Source organism: Giraffa tippelskirchi, chromosome 2, assembly GCF_054371585.1.
Source record: "Giraffa tippelskirchi isolate mGirTip1 chromosome 2, T2T-mGirTip1v1.2.pri, whole genome shotgun sequence".
Taxonomy (NCBI): Eukaryota; Metazoa; Chordata; class Mammalia; order Artiodactyla; family Giraffidae; genus Giraffa; species Giraffa tippelskirchi.
This window is the reverse complement of record NC_137276.1, coordinates 67,175,827-67,193,890: the sequence shown is the minus strand read 5'-3', so window position 1 is coordinate 67,193,890 and position 18,064 is coordinate 67,175,827. Positions and strand designations below refer to the sequence as shown.

At 38.3% G+C, this 18,064-nt stretch overlaps 1 protein-coding gene and 2 non-coding genes across 3 annotated transcripts; all 3 read left to right on the top strand.

The window, feature by feature from the left end:
- The first annotated feature begins 360 nt into the window (after positions 1-360).
- Positions 361-16,774, top strand: SRGN (serglycin). Its single transcript, XM_081568569.1, has 3 exons — positions 361-491; positions 11,110-11,257; positions 15,894-16,774. Exons 1-3 carry the CDS (start codon positions 419-421, stop codon positions 16,123-16,125), a joined length of 453 nt encoding a protein of 150 aa, XP_081424695.1. The 5' UTR covers positions 361-418; the 3' UTR covers positions 16,126-16,774.
- LOC145540058 (small nucleolar RNA U2-19) lies at positions 12,461-12,540 on the top strand. Its single transcript, XR_014078183.1, has one exon. It is a non-coding gene; the product is annotated as a small nucleolar RNA U2-19 (small nucleolar RNA).
- Positions 12,665-12,734, top strand: LOC145540057 (small nucleolar RNA U2-30). Its single transcript, XR_014078182.1, has one exon. It is a non-coding gene; the product is annotated as a small nucleolar RNA U2-30 (small nucleolar RNA).
- Positions 16,775-18,064: the final 1,290 nt, after the last annotated feature.

The following is an 18,064-nucleotide window of genomic DNA, read 5'->3' as shown; positions in this document are numbered from 1 at the left end:
ATCAAAAGGCAGCATCCAACTCCCTTATCTCATCAACTGTGCTGTGGGCTAGCAAACTTGTGTTTAGATTGTTACCTGAAGAAAGAAAAAACAAAGTGTTCTGAATGCTGATTCTACTGTTTCAGTGGGAAAAATTTTCTAACAGGCTAGTGGCAAACAACAAAACTTTTGAGAAAGCAGACCTGGGGAGAGTTCATTGCAGTTTCATAACGGGTATGAATAGTTATTTTGCTGCCTTTTTCTTTTTTTTCTAAATCTTTCTGGGGTTGATGTGGATTTGTTCAGGAAACTGTGACGTGTGTTCTGGGCAGGGTTTGAGGTTTTGGAACCTTTTCTAAAAGGGACAGAGAGCACCCGGCTACACTTCCCTGTTGTGAGGTTGGTGTGCGGGTGGTGGAGCTGAAGCAAGTTGGTCACCATGCAGGTGCTCCTCCAGTGCACTAGGCTTGTTCTGGCTCTTGCCTTCATCCTGATTTCATCTTCAGTTCAAGGTAAGACCCAGTAATCCTGTCACCTTGTAATCTTCTTGTATGCCCCAGGGTCCACACAAATGATTATATTCACTCTAAGGTATAGAATATAGTATATTATGGGAAAGTAGGCCAAGAAAAAAAAAAAAGAATTTGGGGTAGCTGAACTCCTTAGAGTGAAGTTGGTTAAGTTTGGTACCAAAAAAAAGTTAAACTCTGAGGCAGCTACGGCCTTGTAAGTTCTTAAAATGATTGAAATGTATTATTTTATTGTCAGGTGAAAATGGCTTACAAATTTTTAAAGCCTCAAGAAAGGAATAGAGAAAATGGTTTACCTCTAAGTGCCCACATCTATCCCAAGTTTTAATAATTAGTGATGTCATAATTATTTTGACACTGAGAAATACTATTTTTAAAATCAGAGTAAATTTGCTTGTATTTTCTCTCCTTTTTTAAACCTGGTTCTTAGTGAAAATTCAGTTATGTTTAGACATAGCTAATGAATACCCTCTCATATTTTAAAGAAAGGCCAAAGAATTTAAGTAATTGTGTCATTGCTCAGAGAAACGGCGTATTTGGAAAATTCTTGTTAGATCTATCATTTAGGATTGTTTAGTCAGAATGAAACAACTTAAAACCTCTAATGTCAAAGAAAATGAAAATGATCAGTTTGTAAGAAACACACAGTTTCTTCTCCTTTTGTAAATAAGGGATTATAGTCATGGCCTGATAAGTAAATGGGAGAATTTATAGTAGAAAAACACTAAGTTCTTCCAAATCATAAAGGAAATACTGAGTCATAGCGATGCACATATCCTAGATACGTTTCTTTGAAGTGACTTCTAGTTGTCTTGTTTTTACTTCTGGTGGAAATGCAATTGTACACATAACCTCAGATACATTCATTATATATTGGAAATTTATAAAATCACTTTTTTCTTGTTATGCAATTATTGAAGAAAACCCAGCAAATAATGTTGATGAAACTTTTCCATAAACCTATTTATTTTTTTAAAGGATAAAACATTGTTGATTGTAAGGAACAGGCTTTACTCCAATCTTTCAGGGAGAACCTTCAGCCAATGAAATAATTCCTTAATGTGTTCTGACAAGATCCAGGCAGTCAAGTCCATGTTTGTAGAACAGACCTGAGTGACCTGTGGTGTTGGGTCTACTCTGACCAGAGCTTGATGAATCTTTACATCTTCAAAATCCCCCAGAAATGCCACATTTCCCACTAAGATTCAATAGGGAAAACTAAAATTAAAACAAAAGTGTTCTTTATATAATAGGTATTTTCCAGAAAGTAGTGAAAAAACCATTATAAAATTTTATAAAGTACTAGTATTTATGTCAGAGAAGGCAATGGCAACCCACTCAAGTACTCTTGCCTGGAAAATTGCAGAGCACAGGCTCTCAGCATGCCGGCTTCAGTAGTTGCAGCACACGGGCTGCCCTGCGGCATGTGGCATCTTCCCCGATAAACCTTGAACCCGTTGTTTCTTGCAATAGCAGGCAGATTCTTTATCACTGAGCAACCAGGGGAGCCCCTCACCAGGCAACCTTAAATGCACCTACTTTACTCGATTAACCTGTAAAATGAGTATCCTTATGCCTTAAGAGTCATGCTGGAACAGTTCCTTGTTGTCTTAAAGTGATACTACCCCCCACCCCAGAGAAGGCAATGGCACCCCACTCCAGTACTCTTGCCTGGAAAATCCCATGGACGGAGGAGCCTGGTAGGCTGCAGTCAATGGTGTTGCCAAGAGTCAGACAAGACTGAGCGACTTCACTTTCCCTTTTCCCTTTCATGCACTGGAGAAGGAAATGGCAACCCACTCCAGTGTTCTTGCCTGAAGAATCCCAGGGACAGGGGAGCCTGGTGGGCTGCTGTCTATGGGGTCTCACAGAGTTGGACACGACTGAAGCAACTTAGCAGTAGCAGTATCTATGTCATCACTGGGTACGTTTTGCTCTGTGTTGGGAAGGGAACCAAAAATGAGAGAATGAATAGACTGAAAAACTAGGGAGTTTCCAAAGGAGAAGTGCAGTAGGTATTGGAATTAAAGGTTTGTGCCCACATTTGAATAAGAAGGGAAATAGACGCCTACCCACTGGCTGTGTGTGTGTGTGACATCAACTCAAGGCTGCAAACAGGTCTCTATTTCATAATATTCTATGTGATGCCAGATATGATTCTGTAGTACTCTTTCTCCACTTAAAAATAATTTTATTTCTTAACCCATTGATTTAACTGAATGATCAAATCCACTAGGCTTTTGGCTTGCTTTTACTGAAATGAAACATCTCAAGTTACTGTATTAATTTGCTAGGGCTGCCATAACAAAGTACCACAGGCTGGGTGGCTTAAACAACAGGAATTTATTTCCTTACAGTTCTGGAGACTAGAAGTCCAAGATCAAGGTGTCAGCTGGGTTAGTTTCATCCTAAAGCTTTTCTCCTCAGCTTGTAGATGGCCATCTTATCTCTGTCTTCACATGGTCCTTTGTGTGTTTCTGTGTCCTGGTCTCCTCTTCTTATAAGGACAACAGCCATACTGGATTAGAGCTCATCTGTGTAAACTGATTCAGTTCAGTTCAGTTCAGTTCAGTCGCTCAGTTGTGTCCGACTCTTTGCGACCCTATGAATCGCAGCACGCCAGGCCTCCCTGTCCATCACCAACTCCCGGAGTTTACCCAAAACTCATTATATCTTAGTTATCTCTTTTAGGTCCCTAACTCCAAATACAGTCCTATTCTGAGGTACTAGGGGTTAGCACTTCAATACATTGAGTTGGAGAGACACAATCACCCCACATCAGTGACTATAAGTGAAGCTGAAATAAAAACATGCTATAAAAGCCCATCTACCAAGTGCAAAGAGATGGAAGTTTGGCAAGGTGTGGGAGATCCTGGAGAGGACAGATGGCTAATCAATTTAATGTAGAGCTCCAGGAGATTACTGATGAGGCCTGTGAATCCCAAATTCTTTTATTAACTCTCTTTTTCAAAGATGCCCATAAAGAAGGAAAATGGAAAATCCATGAGCAGGTGTAGCTGGGGGGATCATTGCCAGACCCTACATCCACTCTACACTGCCTCTGAGATCACAATAATAATATTGATTCCACCAGTGTTCACTGCTGTTCAATTGCAAAGTGATTTTGCATCCATTCTCAGGTAAATGGTCATCACATTCCCTGTAACAGGAATTAATACCAATTTATAGAGAAGAAAACTGGATCTTACATTCATCATCTCATTTCCTCTTTACATCAACCTCTTGCAAAAAATGTATGAGACTTGCCCTAGGCCCATTACAACTAATTAATGGCAGAGCTGGTCACCTGATTTCAAGTTCAAATTAACTTTCTACTGCAATTTAGCTGTTTTCTAGGTACAGTAGAGATTGTCTTTATTTAAAACAACCTTGCTTTGACTACAGCTCTTACTACAAAACCCACTGAGTTGAGGAACAGAGAGGGAGAAATTGAAAGCAAACTTGGAACTTTTTATAGCTTGTCAAACCACACAAGGGTGAGGAATCTTGTGCAACTGATTGGCCAGTAGGAAGCAGCTCCAACTTAGATAGTGATGTCTGTTTGGATGCCAGTAAATAATGAATGAAAATGGTCTTTTTTCTCCCCTAACATGGCAATTTTAAAGTTTTTCTAACAAACCCACAGCAAGTCTCCATTAAGAATAGGAAATTAGTAAACTGTGATGACATTGGGGAAATATTGATACTACAGTATAAAAAGATACAGAGAGATTACTGGGGTAAGTTATTTGCCCAGTGTCAGAGGTTTATTTTTATAAATGGTAATGTTTATTCATAGGAAATGTTTTGCTAAAGTAGAACTAGTAGACTCTGTGTATGTGGGAAAGAGAGACAAAGACAAAGACACAGAGAGAAAGGACAGGGGTAGGCAGTGAGGGAAGTGATTCTGAATAAAAAACATTCTTCTTCCTTGAATCCACTACAGAATTAACCAGGAGATCTGTAAGTGGGACCTCTTAGGAAGATCATTTTTCTGTCCATAAGCATGTTTCCTCTTATTTTTTAAATTACGGTAATCACAAGACACTTCTCTCAAGTGAAAGAGAATCAAGATACTCCCACACATTGAGGGGACTGGAACTGTTGAATTTTCACATCCTGCCAACACTCTTGAATAAATATATCAGGAACTTGGTATCTGTAATTACGTTCTTTGTTTTAAAGCAGATTTAAGATCCCCAGTCTGTGTTAATCATTTTGTAATGTATAATAATGGAGTATCACTATGTTATGCATCTGAAACAAATATAGTGTTATAGGTCTGTTAGACTTAAAAAAGAAACCCACCTCATATTATTTTATTTATATAAGATGTCCAGTTTGGTAAAAAATACAGAGACAAAAAGATTGATTACTGGTTACTTAGGGATGAGACACATAAGATACAGGAGTTGGATAGCTAAAGGACAGAGGATTTCTCTGTGATGATAAAATTGTTCTAAATTTGTGGTGATAGTTGCACATATCTATGAATATACTAAAAAAAAACCCACTGAAATTTACATATTAGAAAAGTGAATTGTGTACCGGGTTAAATATGTTAAATATCAATAAAACTTTTTAAAATTAAAACAAATGAAGTAAAATCATCAGTCTCAAGTTGTTGTTGTTTAGTCACTAAGTCGTGTCTGATTCTTTGCGACCCCATGGACTGTAGTCTGCCAGGCTCCTCTGTCCATAGTATTTCCCAGGCAAGAATACTGGAGTGGGTAGTCATTTCCTTCTCCAGGGGATCTTCCTGACCCAGGGATCAAACCCATGTCTCCTGCATTGTAGGATTCTTTACTGCTGAGCCACCAGGGAAGCCTCAATCTCAAATTAGATAAACATTTTTTGGGGGAAGATGGAGTTCTACTTTTGATTTCTTATAAATTTTGTAACATCTTTATTGAGAAGAGTTCATATACCATACAATTCACCCATTTAAAGTGTACACCAATGGTTTTTTGTTATATTCACAGATATGTGCAACCATCACCATAGTCAATTTTAGAATATTTTCATTACCCAAAAAAGGAAACCCCTCTTGGGGACTTCCCTGTCAGTCCAGTGGTTAAGACTCCACACTTCCAGTGCAGAGGGTGTGGGTTCAATCCCTGGTCAGGGAACTAAGATCCCACGTGCTGTGCTGTGCAGCTAATAATAATAATAATAATAATAATAAAAGTTGGAAAGAAATGTCTTGCCTTAAAGAGAATTTTCACATTCTCTCTCTCAAAAAAAAAAAAACAACAAACTCGTTATAAATTTTAAAAGCTGAGATGCTAAACTCTAGAAAGAATTTGTATTTTAGTTTTCTAATTTATCAAAGTTGTGTTTTTTATGCTAGTGAAAAGATATGATCTTTTACTTGGATGCATCTTCATAAACTATTAGTTTTACTTTTCTGTTTAACTTCCTGTCTGTGCAAGCACTTTCTTGGTTTGATACTCAGCCATCAATGGCAGTAGAGGAGAATGTCTAGATCTGCTCTATTCAAAATGGTGGCCAGAAACCTCTTGTGGCTACTAAGCACTTGAAATGTGTGAAATGTGACAAGTCCAAACAGACCTGGTGTAAGCGCAAAATGCATGCCAGATTTAAAATCCTAGTATGAAAAAAAAGTGTAAAATATCCATTAATAACTTACATTGTTTATTGGATATATTGGTTTGAGCAAAATGTTTTAAAATTAAGGTCACTTATTTCTTTTTTACTTTTTAAAATATGACTGTCCTAATACTGAAAATTTCAGACATGTACGGATGGTTCCTCTTGTTTCTATTGGACTGCACTGGTCTAGATGGCATAGGGTGTGACGACATTGCCCTCTGCTGGAGCAGATGTTGAATTTTCACCCGACTTCGCACGATGAAGCTTTGAAGCAGCAATTCATTAGATGCCAAACTTCTTCAAGAAAGAATCAGAGAGGGAGAAAGAGCTAAAATGTATTAAATACCTACTATACATAAAGGCTTGTGCTAGATGTTTAAACTGGAACTCTTTGAAAGTGAAAGGTGCTCAGTCCTGTCCATTGAAAGATGGTAACGATAACCCTATATGCGAGACAGAATAAGAGACACAGATACATAGAACAATTTTATGGACTCTGAGGGAGAAGGTGAGGGTGGGACGTTCTGGGAGAATAGCATTGAAACATGTATATTATCATATGTGAAACAGAACACCATTCCATGTTCGATGCATGAGACAAGGGCTCAGGGCCGGGGCAATGGGATGACCCAGAGGGATGGGATGGGGAGGGAGGTGGGTGGGGGTCCAGGAAGGGGAACACATGTAAACCCATGGCTGATTCATGTCAATGTATGGCAAAAACTATTACAATATTGTAAAGTAATTAGCCCCCAACTAAAATAAATAAATTTATTAAAAAAAAAAAAAAAGAAAGTGAAAGGTGCTCAGTCCTGTCCGACTCTTTGTGACCCCATAGACGATACAGTCAGTCCACGGAATTCTTCAGGCTAGAATACTGGAGAGGGTAGCCTTTCCCTTCCCCAGGGGATCTTCCCAACCCAGGGATAAAACTCAGGTCTCCTGCACTGCAGGCAGTTTCTTTACCAGCTGAGCCACCAGGGAAGCCCAAGAATACTGGAGTGGGTAGCCTATCCCTTCTCCAGCGGATCTTTCCAACCCAGGAATCAAACCTGAGTCTCGTGCATTGCAGGTGGATTCTTTACCAGCTGAGCTACCAGGAACTCTTTGGGATACTATTATTCCCATTTCAAAGATGAGAAATTGAGAATCAGAGAGGTGCTAAATGGTGAAATAGGAATTTAAATTTGGTTTATCTCTATCAGAAATAGGTCAATAGGTCATTGTCATCCTCCTCTTTATCACAGAAACTAGCATTGAAAGAGCTCTGACCATGGTGCTAGGTACTATTCTAAGAACCTAATATTTGTATCTTATTATTAGATCTATTACTGTCCCCATTTTATGGATGAGGAAACTGAGGTACAGGGAGGTTACAGTTATATAGCTAGTAAAGGCCGGCCATTGTGATGTCATCTGGCAACCTTACCTTCAGCCTCTAAGCAGTGACAAAGCTAACCCATTCTGGATGACTAGTGTCTCAGACCAGAAATTTGTAAGCTATATTCAGGAACTATGGGGAAGAGTATGAGAGAGTAGTAGTCCTAAAAAAAAGAAAAAAATAAAAGCAAGACAGAAAGAAAGAAGGAAAACAATGGGAGAACATTTACTTTCTACATTAGAGTCTTTGCTTTGTTTACATTTTAAAAGAATATTGTTTATTACAGTAATTTAGAAAACAAAGCGAGAAAAAAAAAATCACCAGAGCCTGCCGCTATAGCTATTTCTGTGTATTTCTTCCCATCCCCCATATCTATATATGTAGTTGCATTAATAACTATTATGCATAGAATGGCATTCTGCTATTTTTAACTCATTTTTAATATAAATTTTCCTATGATGCTATGTAGTCGTTTCCATAACTACTACTTTTTTTTCCATTTGGTTAATATTCTCTCATATTAATGCCTCATAATTAATCTCAGCATTTTCTCTTGTTTTGATTAGTTACTTACTGTTTTCCCATTTTAAATAATACTAGGGTGAACAACATCTTGAATTCTTTATATATTCCCTCCATATATATGTATATCTTAATGAAACCTAACAAAGCTGTATTTATAAAATTAATCAGAAATATTAACTAGGACAAAGTTGAGTATAAATAGACATAATAGAGGTTCATAAGGAAAGGGAACATTTTGCAAAATTCTGTGGGTCTGTGGTCTTTTAAGAACAAAGTCCTTGGCCATCCCATTGAGATATAAAGTGAATCTGACCCTGGTAGAGGCTCCACTTTTCAACCTCTGATAGTTGAGAAGGGAAACAACTCCTGCATACTCTCTGAGAAATACTGATACTCAGAAGGAAAAAAAGAAAACTCTAAAATTTATAGTCTCTAGGGGTTTGGGTAATGAGATTAGGAGTAACTTTTTTTTTCTTTGTTTGCTACATTTTTCAAAGTTTTAAGGAATATCTAAATAGACTCTCCACTTTTAGGAGAGAGTACTATAAAAGGTAGAGAGCCCTCTAGACCCTGAGTTAAAGTCAGGAAACTTTTGACAAGTAGCTGTATGAGTCCATTTACATAAAATCTAGAAAATGCAAACTAATTTATAATGACAGAAAGCAGACTGATGATTGAGGTGGGGTTGGGGAGAGTCGGGAGAAGGGAGGGAGAAGGGCAGGGTCACAGAGAGGCGCAAGAAAACTCTGGGGGATGTTGGATTGTTGATTGTGGTGATGGTTCCATGGTGTATCCACTTGTTGAAACATTAAATTACACACTTTAAATATGCACAGCTTATTGAATGTCAAATCCACCTTAATAAAGCTGTTAAAAATAAAAATAATTAATTTTGAAAGATAATACATAAATATGACTCAAGAATCTAAAAGTTCAAAAGGATATGCAGTGGAAAGTCAGTGGTCTTCCTTCCACTCTCTTCTAGCCACCAATTCCCTCCACCAAGATGATCAATTTGTTGTGTATCTTTTCAGAGCTGTTCTGTATCTTTTCAGAGGTGTTCTGTGCATGTAAGATTGTATGTAAATAAATTCCAAAAAAACACAACACACACAAATGGTAACACACATGCATAATATTCTTTACTTTTTTTAACCTTGGAGGGAATTCCCTCGAAGTCCAATGGTTAAGACTTGATGCTTTAACTACTGAGGGCACGTTCAAATCTCTGTTTGGGGAACTAAGTTCTTGCAAGCCACATAGCATAGCCAAAAAATATATATATATGTGTGTGTATACACACACACACATACATATACATATATGTACTATGCACACACACACACTTGGAGATTATTATATATCAGTACCCAGAGAACTGCCACATTCTTTTAATAGCTGCATAGTATTATAGGCTGCACCTTAATTCATTAACATTTAATTTTATAGTCTTTGGTACTGCAAAAAATATTGCAATGATTATCCACAACACTGTTCTTCATTTTATTTTGTTTTCTTAAATATGTGTTATCAGTTGCATCTCAATCTGTACATAACAATAATGTACTGGGCTTTAAAACTCTTGCAGGAAGGGGGATCCCTTCCATGGCCTGAGAGTGGATTCTTGTCTAACACTCAGAAATAAATTGCCCAAGAAGATACATGTACTGAGAAAGCAAGAGACTTTATTGGGAAGGGACACCCGGGCAGAGAGCAGCAGGGTAGGGCACCCGGAGAACTGCTCTTCCATGTAATTTGCAGTCTCAGGTTTTATGGTAGTGGGGTTAGTTTTCAGGTTGTCTCTGGCTAGTTATTCTGACTCAGGGTCCTTCCTGGTAGTATACACATCACTCAGCCAAGATGGATTCTGGTGAGGAGGATTCTGGGAGGTTTGTAGGGCATATGGACTGTCATCTCCTCTTTCCTTTTGACCTTTCCCAAATGCTTCCAGGTGGTAGCTTGTTAGTCTGTATTCTTTGCCAGGGCCTCCTATTGTATGATAGATAACTCGTGCAAGTGGTTATGATTGTGCTTGGCCAGGACAAGGTAGCTTTAGTCAGTGGTGCCCCTAACAAAAGTTCCTTTTCTGCTTTTCAGGAGTTTTAGATGTGCTCCTTCATGTTAGGTGACTATTAGCTGTACTTGTGTGAATCAAGTATGTACTTGAGGTGTGGAGGAGATGATCCTTTGGTGGGGTAGTGAAGTATTTCTCACCACCAGGGCTCCATCCTTGCTAAACTGAGGAATGAAATTTATTTTGTAAATTAATAAGAGATCTCCTATATAACTTCTTAACATAGGATATGGAGCCTTTTATGTAGAAATTATAAGAGGCTGTGAAAGCCCAGCTTTGGTGAACAGAAGAGCCTTGACTTTTGAAATCTCTGACTAGATGTGAGGCCAAAGAAAGAGGCTAAGTTTTTAATCTGCTTTTCATTCTCAAGAATACCACATGGCCCCAGAGAACTAGGGTTCTGTAATATCTCAGGACTATTTGACACATTTCTTAACCTTTCTGAACTTAACTTGACTCATCTCTACCAGAAGAGGCAGACTTCGGGGTCAGATACAGGGTTGAATTCTGGGTGCTTAGTACCTGTGCAACCTCAGTTTTCCTTTGTATAAAATGGAAATAATAGTACAGAGACAATAATAGTTAATATTATTAGGTGTTTATCTACTGTGTGCCTGGCTCTATGTTAAGATCTTTACATGCATTTTCTCATTTAATTTTTGTGACCAGCTTATGAAAAAGAGACTGGCTTAGTACCTGAGTTTTCTGGTGGGGACTTAGGGGAGTGAAGGTTTCACAGGCCACCAGTAGCAGAGGCAGCTAACCGCCAAAGCCTATTCTAATGTTAAACTCTAGGCTACTTTGCAAAGGTGTAGTGTGAGAAGGATAAACTGTGTATAAAGGGCTAGGAAACAGTGGGTGCTCCTGTTATATTAATGGTCATAAAACCTGTCCACACCTTACCTACCAAATTTAGAATCTGTTTAATTAAAATTTTTTTAGGGAAAGAGTGATTAGAAGCTGTGTAAGAGCTACTTATTGACCATGAGGTTTCCTTGTCTGGGCAGGTTCTCCTGTGCAGAGAGCCAGGTACCAGTGGGTACGCTGCAATCCTGACAGTAATTCTGCAAACTGCATTGAAGAAAAGGGACCAGTGTTTGATCTACTTCCAGGTGAATCCAGCAGAATCCCACCTCCAAGGACTGACCCTTTCTCGTAAGTGGACTTTCTTGATTTTACTTTTGTCAGCCTCTGTTGAGATCTTGGCATGTAGGTAGAAGGGTTGCCCAGAGTGTTTTCTTCAGGCTCTTGCTTCCATGGTTCGGTTTTTACCGCACAGTCAGAGTAAAACTGTAGTGTATTTACTGGTATACGAGATGCACAAGAATACATGTCTTACACTTTCGCAAGGTCTTTTTTTGGTGGCAGAAACAAAAATTGAATACTTTTCACCAATAGGTATTGAAAATAGTTGAACATTATTTTATTAATGTAAATAGAGCACATTATATATTAAAATCCAGTAAGAGTCTATCACCTGAATGGATAAACAAAATGTGATATATCCATAAAGTATAATATTATTTGACCATAAGAAAGAAGTACTGATAAACGCTACAACATGGCTGAATCCAGAAAACATTACGCAAAGTGAAGGAAACCAGACATAAAAAGCCACATATTATATGGTTCCATTTAAATAAAGTGTACAGAAATAGGCAAAATCCACAGAGACAGAAAATAGAGTGGTTGTCAAGGGTTGTAGGGGAGGGAGAAATAAAGAGTGACTGCCATTAGGTACAGGATTTTTGAGGAGTGATAAAAATGTTCTGTTTAGATAGTAGTGATAAAAGAAGAGTAATTAGGGGAAGGAAGAATAAGTGGCCATGACGTATAAAAAAAGAAATCCATACCTCTTCTTGATCAAATAAAACCTGCCTTATACTTGCAAAAAGGATCCAATAGGAATTCATAAGTAACAAAAAATTGAATTGTATTAGAACCCATTATTTTACTGAATATCAAAGTTACATGTGGTAAAGATATATTATGAAAAGAATTATCATAAAAGTTTTAATATGCAGGATTAAATAGAAAATCACTCTCCTGGAACTTCCCTGGTGGTCCAGTAAGAATCCTCCTGCCAATGCAGGGGACATGGATTCAATCCCTAGTCCAGGAACTGAGATCCCACATGCCGCAGAGCAACTAAGCCGGTCAGCCACCACTACTGAGCCCATGTGCTCTAGAGCCTGTGGTTTGCAATAAAAGAAGCCACTGAAGTGATAAGCCTGCACACTGCAACTAGAGAATAGCCCAAGAAAGTAGTTTTCTGCTCACTGCCACTAGAGAAAGCCCACTCACAGCAACAAAGACCCAGCATAGCCAATAAATAAATCTTTTGTAAAAAATGAAGTGGATCAATTATGAAAATAGCCAAATCTGAGCATCTGAAGACCTCCTAGTCTACCTGATGCATAATCTCTGTAGTTCTGAGAAGCAAAGAATAATTTAAAATAAGGCGTGCGTGTGTGTACAGGTAACAATGGATAACTGAGGACTTACTGGTAGGTGAGTGAGAATTGGCTGCAGGTGTGTGTGTATAAAAGGCTGGTCAGTTCTGAGCAATGATGAAAAGGTTTTACTACAGACCTTTATAACTATAAATATTTCTACATTAGATCTGAGCTCTGAACTAAAGAAAAAAATTAATAAATAAAAAAAAATTACCCTTCTGAAAGCCTCATAAATCATTGTGCCCAAACCGGGTAAGCCTATTATTACTTTGGGGATACTGGCAACTCCCTTCATCACTGAAATTATATCATCACCATCCTCAAAATACAACTCTGCAACCCTGTGCTTCTGTTTTAATTCTCCAGCACAAAGTTTGAGCCTGATGTTACAACATCCTCCTTTATTTTAAGTCATGGATTTCAATACTAATTCATTTAATCTAAAATATTAGAGGAATAACCTAAATCCTCCAAAACAGCTATTTTATACTATTTCTTCCCTCCTCAAATCTCCATAATCTTCCAGACTCTTTGACATAAATTGTAGCAATATTTTTTTGGATCTCTGTCTTATGACAAAGGAAACAAAAGCAAAAGTAAGCAAATGGGACCTAACTAAACATAAAAGCTTTGCACAGCAAAGGAAACCATTGACAAAACAAAGAGATGATCTACTGATATGGGAGAAAATATTTACAAATGATATGACTGATAAGCGGTTAATATTTAAAATATACAAACAGATCACATGACTCAACATAATAAAACAAATAACCTGAAAAATGGGCAGAAAATCTGAATAGACATTTTCCCAAAGAAGAATGGGAAACATGCACATGAAAAGATGTTCAACATCACTAATCACCAGAGAAATGCAACTAAAACCCACAAAAAATATTACCTCACACCTGTCAGAATGGCTGTCATCGAAAAGACCACAATTAACAAATGTTGGTGAGGATGTAGGAAAAGAGGACTCCTGTACATTGTTAATGGGAATGTAAATTGGTGCAATCACTGTAGAAAACTCAGAAAACTAGAAATGGAGTTACCATATAATCCTGCAATTGCATTCTTGGATATTTATCCAAAGGAAATGAAAACACTAATTTGAAAAGATATATGTACCCCAATGTTCACAGCAGCATTATTTACAATAGCCAAGATGTGGAAGCAACCTAAGTGCCCATCAACAAGATGAATGGATGAAGAAGATATGATATACACACACACATACACAGACACACACACTGGAATACTACTCAGCCATAAAAAATATAAGAGATTTTTCCCATTTGTAACAACATGGATGGACTTGGAGGGTATTAGGCTTAGTGAAATAAATCAGAGAAAGACAAATACTGTATATTACTTATATGTGGAATCTAAAAAATTAAACAAATTCATGAATATAACAAAAAAGATATACAGATCTAGAGCATAAGCCAGTGGTTACCAATGGGGAGAGGGAAGTGGGGAGGGGCAAGGGATTTAGAGGTACAAAGTACTATGAATAAAATAATCTACAAAGATGTATTATACAACAGGGAATATAGTCAATATTTTATAATAGTTATAAATAGTACATAACCTTTAAATAGTTTTTAAAAAGATCTGTATAATCTTCCCTTTTCTCAGCCAGTAGCTTTCCTTCCTGCTCTGAAACTCCTGTCACTATGGATGCACAGTCTCTCCTTCTGTGTCAGTCTTGGACTCTTGCTCTCAGATGCATCTCTTCTCCTTCCCCATCCCTGCTCTGTATTGGGTGGAGGGATGAGGGCTGATCCCTGTGATCTGCATTTCTCACACTCCCAGATCTGTGGCTGAGCTTGGCCAATGGGATGCCTGGAAGGGAGACGGCTCAGCATGAGTGGCAGGGAGAGAGAAGTATGTTTCTTCTCATTCCTGCCTTGGTGGCACCTCTGGCAAGGCTAAGATCTCATACATGACTTCAGCTTCCACCAGTGCTCTTGGTCCCTGGGCTTAGGTAGTACCACTTCCTCTACTGTCCTTCGAGCCCAGGGAGAGAACTGTTTTTTCGCTGTTGCTCATCTCTGGAGTTCCTCACTGTTCCCTATTTGGCTTTCCTTCTTTTCTATCTCATGTGTAAGCAATTCCCTGTCTTAAATATTTAGATTAATTTTCCTGATTGGACTCTGACTGTGGCAGCTTCTAAGGCCACCTTCCTTGTGCTGGAAATCTTATCTCATGCACCTTCTGCAGGACTTTAATTCTGCAGTCCACCCTCTGAAGCCAGCATTAGTCTGCAGATGTTGTCTAGTATCACCTACGTTTAGGTAAAATATTCTCTTTGATTCTGCCTCCTCTCCAGCTGTTGCCCCTTCCTCTGCTTCCTGTCACCCCTCTCCTCTCCTCAACCCCTTCTGGTTCTACTTTCTACCCAGAGTGCTTGGTGGAAGCACTTAACTTTTTTTCTTTTTCTTTTTCTATTTTTTGGCTGCTTGGCATGTGGGATCCAAGTTACCCAACCAGATATCAAACCTGAGCTCTCAGCAGTGAAAGCTTGGAGTCCTAACCACTGGACCACCAGGGAATTCCCAATTTAAGTTCTTTTTTATTTTCCTTCACACTGGCAAAAGTTCTGAGGGAATTTAAAGCTTTGTAAACATTTAAACTGGGATTTCCTGGTGGCTCAGTCTGTAGAGAATCCACCTGCAATGCAGGAGACTTGGGTTTGATCCCTGGGTTGGGAAGATCCCCTGATGGAGAGCATGGCAACCCACTCCAGTATTCTTGCCTGGAGAATCCCCATGAACAGAAGAGCCTGGCGGACTACAGTCCACGGAGTCACAAAGAGTTGGACATGACTAAGCAACTGAGCACACACAAACTGAAATGTTAACATGTTGGTATATATAATTCTTGACTTGTTACGGAGAATTACCTAAGAGTGAGCTTTGTTGAAGTACTGTGAAGTTACTAGAAGTTTTGCAGAAATTTTAAATTAGGAAAAATATCATCTATATATTGAGTGGGAGAAAGTGTAAAATTGGGACCTTTTCTGTTAAAAAAAATAAAAGAAATTCCAAATATAGGATTGCCATGTTAGTGATAGCATTTTGTATCCATCTGCAATGAGCAGATGTGGAATTGATAAAGGCAGTGAGTTAGTTACGTTAAGTATATGCAGACATGGAAAGGCTGACTTATTTTTTTGTTTCAAAGCATTAAATAACTGGGAAACTTTTAACCTCTAATTTCAGCAACTGAGTCGCTACATTTACATTCTTACCTTAAAAAAATGTTTTATGATTATCTTTTTGTGTCTCAAACTTAAATGTTTTTTTTTCCCCCTTTTTTCTGTCTTACTTCAGAATGATGAATTCCAGGAATTTGGATGAAGTCTTCCCTCTTTCTGTGGACATCTCAGGATCAGGTTCTGGAGCAGAATCTGGAAGTGGCTTCCTAAATGAAATAGAACAGGAATACCAACCAGTAGAAGAAAATGATGCTTTTTATTACAACTTTAGATCTAGGGAGAGAAATTTGCCCTCATACAACCAGGACTTGGGGCAGGATGGACCTGAAGAGGATTTGACTATATAAAAGAGAGGGTTTCCCATCTTCACACCAGGCAATGTGTTTTGTATACCATGGCCAAATGATTAATTTGAGGACAAAAAGCTTTTTAGAAAATTTAAAACATCTGAAAAGGAAGTTTTATCATTTTTTTTTCTCATGGATTCTTAAAGCCTCCTTTATCTATCCTGTAGTCCTGGAAAATACCTGCATTTCTTATGTATCATATTCAACAACATCACTATGAAATTAGCTAGACTCTCCATATCTATAAAATTGCTTTAAAGAATAAATTATACTGTTTTTAAAAAATTTAGTTTGAGAAACAAATTGAGAGGCACTATTTCATATCTAAGTCTTCATGAGGCTGACTCTGATTATGAAATCTAGAGATGCCTCTTTTTTGTGAAAAAACACAGACGCAACATACCATGAATGTACAGAGGAGGTATTTAACATGTTTTACAGTATGAAGTTAACTGTTCTAATATCACCATCAAATTTGTTTGCGAGCTAGTGGACATTGTTTGCTTAGAAGTGTGATTGCTGCCACATTTTGAAACTTAACACCTAAATTAAAGCACAGTTGTGCTCTCAATACTTCATGCTGTGTTACCTTTTCCCCTGGATAGCTATGTATTTGCAAACAGTCTATTAAAGCAGAAGCATTATCAAAGAGTTATGCTGTCTGGGCTCTCTTTTGTTCATGAAAGGATTATTTTTGTTTAAACATTTCTAGATTCTCATCAACTGTAAAGTTACTTTACAGTGAGACAAAATTTTATAACTAGAATCAAGACCTATTAACTAGCAGATGAAGAAAACAATCATTATACAGAAAGAGGGTTATTCTTGTCCAAACACTTCCTCTTCTTGAAGGCTATAGTGTACCCATCCCTGTTCCCCCTAGTTTTGAAAAGTCTGTCATGGATCCTGCACCATCTAGATCCCCTCTTCAGAACTGATACCTTATTGAAATTAACCTCTGTGGAAGAGATGCACCTTGTCTAAGGCCACACCTCTTCCCACAGCAGCCTTCACCCAATGCCTGGCCCATGTGGGCATATGGATACCAGATTCCTCCCCTGAACTTGGAACAACTTGGCAGGGAAATCACAGATTCAGAGTTCCCTGAGGATTTGGCTGAGGCTTTGTTGGGACTGCTTTGTAGCTCAGTTTCCTCTTTTACTTAGTCTTGCTTTCTTGCATCCCCCCCTGAGAGAGCTCCCTTAGAAACTTTGTGCACACTAGTTTTCATATCAATATTTCTTCCATGGAGATTCCAATCTGCGAAAGTTGGTGCTAGGACGGGGAGAAAGCAGTTGCTAAAATGAGATTTTGGAGCTGGATTACCTATTGTCTTGGCTGGTAACAAGGACCCTATCCCTGGCTATAGATGCAGAAAACACACGAGAGAGCATTGCAATTATTCAAACTTGCACTGATGATGAACTGGGATGGTGTACCAGTGGAAGGAAGTGCACCAGGGTGCAGCATATGAAGCATCTGAGAAATATGGACAAGTAGTAATTATAAAGACGATGGCATTAGATAGCTCTCGCTGGAGGTAATTAGTGAAAGATCAAGGATAATTAATTAAAGACTAACTGAAAACCAATGGGTCTTCTCAGCAGCATATTAAGAAACTCTCTTCTGCAGTGGGAGGGCAGGAAAAGTTGAGGCCCAGGATATAATCAGAAGAATAGCAGAGTTCAAGCATGTTAAGATGCCAATCTAACCAAGTCTGTTACACAACATCAGGACCCTGATTTGGAAAGTACTGGACCTCAGAAATGAGGACATCTGGGTAGAAATGTATCTGGGTCTATACATTCAGAATTTGAATCCCTAAACCTCTTCAAACCCTTTGGTTTTATAGAATAGGCCCACTCCTTAAAAATTAATGCTTTCCTCTGGCTTGAAGATAGTTAAGAGGTCTCTGCCCTTTAAGACCATATGCACTCTC